A 9143-nucleotide genomic window follows, 5' to 3' on the forward strand; every position below is an offset into this window, starting at 1 on the left:
GCACCGTCTACAACATGGATCTGCTGGACTAAGGGAGGATTCACCTTCTGGGAGGGACAGAGCAGGACTTCAAAATTTCATTATGCTACTCAGAATAATATGCAATTTATAAACTGTATGAATTGTTTCTTGAACTTTCCATTAAATTTTTGGATTGAGGTTGACCATGAGTAACAAACTACAGAAAGCAAAACTTTGGATACTTGGATAAGTATCCTGGGCTCAAACAATCCTCTTGCCTCAGCCTCCCAAGTAGCTAGAACTATTGGTGCCCACCACCAAGCCCAGCTTGGTATTTTGGTTTTTTATTTTTATTTTTTTTGAGAGGGAGTCTCACTTTGTCATCCACAGTAGAGTGCTATGGCATCGTAACTCACAGCAACCTTAAACTCTTGGGCTCAAGTGATCCTCTTGCCTCAGCCTCCTGAGTAGCTGGGACTACAGGTGACCACCACAATGCTCAGCTATTTTTTAGAGACAGGGTGTCAGTTCTTACTCAGGCTGGTCTGGAACTCATGAGCTCAAGCAATCCACCTACCTCGTCCTCCCAGAGTGCTAGCAGAATAATAATTTTTGACTGTGCTTATGGAATCAACTTTGTTAAATAGAAATTCCTTTATAAAATTCTTTTTGTTGCAAAGGAATTTTACATGTGATACATGACTTGCAAGCAGCATAAAAAGTTCATAGTTTTGTTTGCTGCAATGCAGTACTGACTTTGAAATGACTATCTGAATAGTAATCAAACCTCATAAAACTTTCCTCTGTATCTTTTGTGACCAATCCCACTACTCAACAATCCCAACAAAAAAATAAAGTGACAACTGGAGAGTACAATGTTAGTTTCTGAAATTTTATTATTTTTAATACATACATTTCACAAACAGAAACCCTCTAACACCACACACAATTCCACAACCAAATGCTTCAACTGTATCAACATTCTTTAACTATTTACACTGTCTTCCCTCAACAAAAGTGCAATCCAAGACATCTTGACAAGAAATCTTTACTGACAAGAATATTTTTTGAGCTGGATTTATTTGTGCCCATCCATTGTATTTTCTTTCAATTACCTGGAATAATAATAAAGTCAACAGGACATGGAAGTGAACTGGGTTAGGCAGCGTCCTATCACAGGAAACAAAAGGCTAAACGAGAGCACCTTCTCCTCACCTCCTCCCCAACCTCCAACGACAATCACTTCACTGCTGTCCCAGGAGACGAACAGAAGAGCCAACTAGAGTTACCGACCTGGCCACAGGAGAACAAACTTCATGGTAAGCATTGGTCTGCTAGGACTAAATGTTAAGGTTTGCACAAGTTAGTTTTGGTGCTGTACTAAGTTATGTATATATACATATATACACACACATATGTAATATGTATGTATATGTATATATGTCAATCTGTTAGTTTGAAGACCTATAAAGATTCTTTCTTGATAAGTTAATTTTCCCCAGATAAGAAATAACTTTTACTCAGAAAGTAAACTTCTTTAAAAAAAAAAAAAAAACCAGAAATTAAAGGGCATTTGAGGAATGCTCCTTTGTAATCAAAATGGGAATTTATCCAACTCCCTAATTTCATGGCACCATGTCTATTTTTCAAGGTATAAACCTGATACACCAGGTAGTTCAGATGTAACCAGAAGAGTGGACAGGAGAGATGGCCTGAAGAGAAAATGACCAATCAGAAATTATCTTCTCACTGAAGCAGATAATTGCATTTGTTCAAGGCATAAATCTTTTAAAAATAAATGATAAAAAAAATTGTAAGAGTAGATGAAAAATGTTTTATATTACTGAACACTATTCATCAGAGAAACAGAAACTGGACCTCTTAGGTAACTAATATACTAACAACAACAAAAATAATAATCTTTCTTGACATATTTAAATTCCAATCAAAGTACTCAGGGCAAGTGTGGGGTATTGAAGTCAGCAGATTTCCAAAATAAGATTTACCTGTATACTGCTGCCCACTCCACTTCATTTTATTCCCAATCAGATAAATTTTCCCTTTTACATAAGAATGAATTACCTTAAAGACAATAGATATTCTCAGGTACGATACTCAGGCTTCTTTTTTTACATACTGCATATATCCATAGAATCCTATCATCAAAATAATGTCCAGAAGCAATTTTACCCAATTATAATGAAACCTCATCATACTTATTTTGTAGGGAGGTAGGAAACCATCTAAAAAGAAAATATGAATTGCAGCATACACTATGCCCACAGCAGTTTTAACTTCAGGAGCTCACTGAATATAATGTAGAGGTCAACTTTTAGCTTTAGAACAATGATATAAAGCAGGTTTCACTACAAAAATTTAGGTGGGTTGAAGACCAGCATTACAAATACTTTACCATTTATTTTAAATTCAGAAATAAAATCTACATGGTATTCTGAAAACAAGAGAAACTTACCAATTTTTAGACTTGGGATACATTAGAGAATCAATAGGGAAACAGTTAATTTGCTATCACAACTTTGTGTCTTAAAGACAAATTTGCAAGAGTTATCTTTTAGTTCCAGCAAACACTATCAAAACCACAACGATTTCCTGCTTCTTATTGGCATTTTGTTCATTTTCCCCCACTGTGAAACATTTTGCAGATCATCAAACACCAAACTAGATGCAGCAAACCAAATAACAATCTTCCAAACTGAAAGATGAAAAATATTAGTTAATGCATTGGTTCTTTAATGCTGTGCTGTTTCAAACAAAACATCAAATATTTCATATAGAACTGAAACCCATTTGCAATAATGCCTAAACGCTTCTGAAATGAAAACCCCACTGAGGAAAAAAAGGTATATACCAATAAGAAACATAAAATGTTCACCATCAACTCCAAATTTGGCTATCCATAGAGTGACTATGTTTTCAGCATTCCTTTATGCTGAAACATATGCATACTATACATGAAATTATCAAGCTTAATTTTGAGAAATCATATTTCATTTCTGAACGGGTAGAGAATATCAGCCTACAGTATTAACTTCTAATGAAGAAAAGGTAGTATTTTAGATGCCAAATGTTCTGACTAATCAAGCTGTATGTATCATAATCTTTTTTTCACCAACTGTCAGGTATCATGGGATCTTTAGAATGGTCTAATTTTCAAATATGCTGTTCTGCATTATAATCAGTGATTTGCCAAAATAAAACACATTTTAAAAAGTAATATTAAGATTATTCTTTTCTTCATCATCCTCTCAAATGTTTGTTCTCTCTCCTAAGGTCAAATCTTTGATTTTGGAAACTCAGTATCTAATAGGTTAAAGGTGGACATAAGAAATTTTGGGGACAATAAGCATGTCAATACTTGGTTCTGAAACTCACCAATTAGATTCTGTGCCTGTGTAATTTACCTATAAGAAGAATCTGACACCAAATGGCACTTAGAGAATGAAACTTGTATAAATCATCACCGTCCAAATCATGTTATTTATGGATCCTCTTTAAGTGCTAGTTTGAGGAACTTCAAAGACACAATTCAAATGAGAGAATTCTACCTTTGTGCCCTCAAGTCAATATGTATGAATTCCGAATTCATTTCACATATTCTCTGTTATGTCAGCTACCTAAAAATATTTGGAATACCAATAGCTTTAATACACATAGGTCCTAAAATTGGGATATTATTTTCAGTATAAAAATTGACTGTTAAATTACAACAGTGATGGAAACAGCACGTATGCCCATTTCAAACCACCTACTGGTGCGAGTAAACTGCATGTCAGCTGTACTCGGGACAGAAGCTGAGATAAACAGACATAATACACTATTTGTTCTCCAGGCAGAATTACATTCACTTGTCACATATTCTTTTCCAAGGCCCAGGGAAGATCTAAAAGCGGGTCTTCAGAAAGTTAAGATTTTAGTAAGAGTTTCCTTCTAACTCCAATCACACTTTCAGTTTACAACCACATAATCCTCTCCTAAACTCATGCCATACTCCCCAACATTTAAAGCTGCATCAGAGACTCGTAGTGAGGGTGAGCCCCTAACCAAGCTCACAAGATTACCCACCTGGGCTCTGGTCATAACCACAGACTAACACTCAGGAATCAAGACAGGGCGAGGGGCAGCCCCCATTTTAGTGGCGCACATACACAAAGTAACCCTCCTTTAATTTAGAAAAGAAATTAATGTCACAGAATGTTTCCCTATAAAAGATATGTAATAAAGTAATAATATCAATAAAATAGCTATTACTAAAGCAAAGCTTTCATCAATAAGCTTCAAGAACTTTGAAGGAGGAAAATGGCTTCACGAAATGGTAGTCCAGGTTCCCACAGTGTGGACACTGCTGGACGTTGCTATACTCGGAGAAGTACTGCATCCCGATCCGCACGTCGATCACCGGCTTCCCACAGTGCTTACAGTTCAGGCGGGCCTGGGGAAAACAGACACTGTAAGCCGCAATACCCTTCAGGTTGGCAACACTAGTCATCTAAACCAGAATTCTGGGGAAATGATCACGGGTTCAGTAAAGCCTTCCTTTTTCTAGCAAAAGCAGGGTAAGCCTGAAAGACTCCCAACTTCTCTCATGATAGGCAGCCCTGCCAGTGGTTTCACCTGCTGATGACAAGACTAAACTAGTAGTGCATGCCTTCTTCACTAAAGTTCCCCTAACAATAGGAAATCCTTCCCCCTGGATTTTAAGACTGCCTAAAAGCTGACTTCCTTCACCTAGACCTGCATGAAACTTGTTTGAAGATTATTTTAAAAAATCACATACATTTTTCATTTTACTCCATACAACATTTGGGTTTTCTTTGATGTAAAAATGAAATTTCCCTAAAATACTCCAGCAATATTAGCAATCCAGGAAGAAGTGTTGTGCTGATCCAGAGGCTTCCTGAGCCCACCAGAACCAAGCAGCTACACTCACCCTCAGCCTCTCTCAGCAGCACGGACCTGGCACCTTTCAGCAATGGGTCTGGGACTAAAGTGAATAACTAGAAATTATAAACAAAACCGAATCTCAATAAAGATTCATTTTTTTTTAATGTGAGAAAAAAAGTATAATCTCAATTTGTCTTCCAAACATTCCTACGAAGAAGGGTGTATCATTTGCATTTTAGAAAACAAAACTACCATGCAGAGACCACTCAAAGCAGGAGAGCTGAGATCTGAACCTCAGGAGCCTGCGCTGAAGCCCTCATTCAGAGCTACTTGCCTGCAACCTGAACTGAACTCCCTTTTTGTGACCACTTCCTCTCTGAACAACACTAAAAGTGAGGTTCTAAGTAAACCTCTCTCTTTAACCTGTTATGGCCCAACTAATAACCAATTATTATTTTTGGCTCCATCTTATTAGAAGCCTTCTCTTGATTACTTAGCAGAGTTTAAAACTCATATGCCTATAAAAATATTGCCAGTTGGACTTAAAATTAAAAAAAAAAATAGTAATCAAACATGTCTTCCATTTTAGTAGAGGACCAGCTAGGCTTAAATTGTTTAAAGGAAAAAATACAGTGTCTAATGAGTACCAAGAGGCTGTGTGTAGCAGGATGCTATTCTGTTATTCACCCTAAAGATACAGAACTATTCCCACTGCCTTGGTGCAGTAGAAGGAGTACTGGAAGAAGAATGTTAAGTTTTTGTTATGGCCACAAGTTATGTGGCCCTGAGTAAAGCACTCACATATTTTAGACCTCCATTCTACATGAAAGACAAGGGGGCTGTACCAGACCTTCTCTCCTCTGCTGATGTTCTTTTTTTTTTGCAGTTTTTAGCCGGGGCTGGGTTTGAACCTGCCATCTCAGCATATGGGGCCGGTGCCCTACTCCTTTGAGTCACAGGCACCACCCCTGCTGATGTTCTCTAACAGGCCCAAACCTTCTTTCACTTCCTTATTTCTTTAATTTAAAAAATAATCCTCTGCAGTGTATGTGAAGAGTGTGAAGCCACTTCCTTTGGTTTCTGTCACTGCAAGACCTGGCAGTAAGGCACAAAAACTATCATAAAATGCTACAATGAATGATTAAAAGATGGTGATACCTCATTTCCAAGTCTAAGTTTAAAGATAAAAATGTAGTTGGCCTAATACAGTGTTCACACCTGCAATCCCAGCACCCTGAAAGACAGAGGCAAGTAGATCCCCTGAGACCAGGAGTTTGAAACTAGCTTTGGCTACATAGTAAGACCCTGTCTTTACCAAAAAACAAAAACAAACAAACAAAAAAACCCAAAATTAGCTGGCTATGACTATGTGTATCTGCAGTCCCATCTACTTGGGAGGGAAGTAGGAGGATCACTTAAGCCCAGGAGTTTGAGGCTGCGATGAGCTATGATTGTGCTACTACACTCCAGCCTAGGTAACAAAGCAAGACCCTAGATAGATCAGTAAGTGGTCAATGCACTAGAACAAGCATAAAATTAGTCAATCCTCACTGGAATCAAAAAATGAGTGGGCTACCGATGATCACTTAAATCTCTTAACAATCATATTTCTCTTCTGCAAAATATTACTATGGACAAAATATAGCTGAAATACTAACAACTTTTCAATTCAATACACACAGGTCATCTTTGGAATAAACCAGTACAGTAAGAATATTCTTTTTACAAAAATCAAGTCATAACACTGAAGATATAAACCTACACAGTAAATAAAGTATCATCAGTTATAAAAGCCAGGCACGGACACTGAAGGGCAAAGGAAAATTTTTGTCTCCTATCCATGAATATCAAGGAATTATTACCAAGAGGTGGCTAACATGTAGGGAATATTTTGTAAATATTGTATTTTGTAAAATTTTTAATGAATATTTTGCAAATAAAGGTACATTTAGCTATAATTTCCCATTTTTCCCTATGTATGGCTAACCTTTGGGACACTGTATAGGCAAGTTATTTTCTTCCCCAAACACTTGGAAATAAACCAAGAAACGTCCAAGTATTTTGTTTCCTGTGTTTTTATGAGTTTATGTAATGTGTTTTCATATGCTAATACTTCCCAATGACAGCTAAATTTCAAATGTCCTCTTACCAGTAGAAAATGCCTTGTCTTACGAGTGCTTTAAGAATTACCAATCTTTTGTGTCAACCTTGAACACCTTACACAGCAGACAACTCCTAGCAACTGCATTATCTCACAGAAAGGGAAAAAAAATCTTGTCTCTTAAAGAAAGAGAAACTTTCTTCCTCCTTTTAAATAATAACATTTTCTCATTAGAAATATAGTATAAGCTAATCATACAAAATATTAGAAAATATGCACAAGCAGAAAAAAAACCACAGAACCACCCAGCCTCCTACCACCAACCATCTATAACCATCTGGTAACTTATCAGCAGATCCCTTTTCGTGTTCACTTATTTACAAATTTGAGTATGTTACTATGCCATGTTAGCACCTGCTTTTTTGATTTAATAAACTGACAATACTTCCTACACACTAGTCCACTAACTGGCTACATCACAATGCAGTAAATCTGCCATCACTGTAGGGCTTTGGGGGAGTTTTAAGACTGAACTTCTTCTATTTACTTGGGGACAGAAGCCTAGTATTGCCCACTGCTCCTGCCCCCTCGGTGGGGTTGATACCAACCTGACAGCACGGAGAGGCAGCCAGGATGTCGTAGGTGTACATGGTGCCCAGCTGGTGCCAGCTACCATCCCACCGCGACTTACACTTGATGCAGATGATCTTGTGAACCCCTTCCAGGCAGTCCACGCATACCGCATATAGATGCATGAGTCTCCCTGTGCACAGAAGAACAAAGCTCAGAGCAGCTACCATGAAAATCACATTTTATGTCCAATTATAAGCAAATACTTTATCATTTGGATAAACATAAAAAGCCAAATATATTTATCACACAAGCCATCCTTTTAAAATAATTATCAATTACTATTGTCATAAATCATATACTGTAGGTTCAAGCTTATTAAGAACTTGCTTCAATTAATTTTCCAAAAAGTGCTGCTAGGTTTACATAATTTGTGTGTGTCCATCCAAATTCCAATAATGAAGCCACACTTAATCAAAACTAGCCTATACTGTATTCACTCAGGACTTTCTACGCAAAAGTCACCATGTGGCAGATGCAGACTGAACCAATGCTGCTGGTTTTGTCTTGGGCTCTCACCCACCAATTCCCATTTAAAAAAAGTCAAAGTCTGCCATGAAATTGATAGCCCAGAATTACACCATAGCCAAAATTACTATGTTAACTGTCCTTGTCCCAAAAATTGCTCAAACATAACCACATCTAATTTAGGAACCAGAATTACATCTTACTTGTAAGTAACTTTTTAAAAGTAGTTCAATGTCTTTATTATAATATTTACTTGGCTCTTAAACACTGAAATCCCATCTTGAATTATTTATCAACCTCATAATGCTTATAAAGGAAAGATGTCATTGTAGTTTATAGGAAAGGCTCAGAGTTCAAATGACTATGAAAGAGAAAGCACGTCCAGGATCTGCCTGGGTGATGTATAACAACAACAACACTTCTGCTCTCTTGCACGAACTGGGCAGCTCCAGGAATCAGGAGAACACACACTACTATATGGCTTCTTAATCAGAACATGCTGCCCACTGCCAGCAGTCAGACTGTGGGGTCTTTGCAACTCAATCAGTAAGAACCAACCTGCTCCTTACCCTTTAAGTACCCCCAGTACTTAAAAGGGAACCCTTCTATTATATTTGCTTACATGGCACTCTCCCTCCATGAGGGCAAGAACCAGGTCTTATTCATCTTCGTAGACTCAGTGTCTAGCGCAAAGTCAGGAATGTGGAAAGTACTCTGTTAAGTGTGTGTTGGGTGAATGGATGGGGTATGTTAATAGTCAAAGACAGCATGCCCTTGGAGACCTCTATGCCCAAAACAGTGACAAGTGCTTCTTACAATACTACCCACTGAACTAGGGCACTGGAAAAAATAAAAAGGTGTCACACACCATGCCCTCTCTAAGTAGCCTCAGGGCATGTCAGGAAGTGAATTCAAGTATTGGGAGCCCCTGGAAAATGCTCCATTATTAATCTATCTGTCCTAGACTTACTGTAACTCTCCATCCAGGAAGGGTGAGGGCAGAGTTGGACACAGAAGCCAGGTGCTGATAACAATGGCTATGACAATGAAGATAAGTCACTTCTTTTTTTTTTTTTTTTTT

General features: G+C 37.6%; 1 protein-coding gene across 1 annotated transcript in view; it reads right to left on the minus strand.

Annotated features, from left to right (window-relative positions):
• Positions 1–1922: 1922 nt before the first annotated feature.
• Positions 1923–9143, minus strand: part of HECA (hdc homolog, cell cycle regulator) — a 46108-nt gene continuing 38887 nt past the window's right edge. The window contains exons 3-4 of the mRNA XM_023513505.1: positions 7573–7727; positions 1923–4411 (exon numbers count right to left, since the gene is read on the minus strand). Of these exons, the coding sequence (XP_023369273.1) occupies positions 4247–4411; positions 7573–7727 (320 nt within the window). The 3' untranslated portion in view covers positions 1923–4246. The remainder of the gene's footprint in view (positions 4412–7572; positions 7728–9143) is intronic.

The sequence above is a fragment of the Otolemur garnettii genome, unplaced genomic scaffold, assembly GCF_000181295.1.
Source record: "Otolemur garnettii isolate 467f Iridium unplaced genomic scaffold, OtoGar3 scaffold00042, whole genome shotgun sequence".
NCBI classification, from domain to species: Eukaryota; Metazoa; Chordata; class Mammalia; order Primates; family Galagidae; genus Otolemur; species Otolemur garnettii.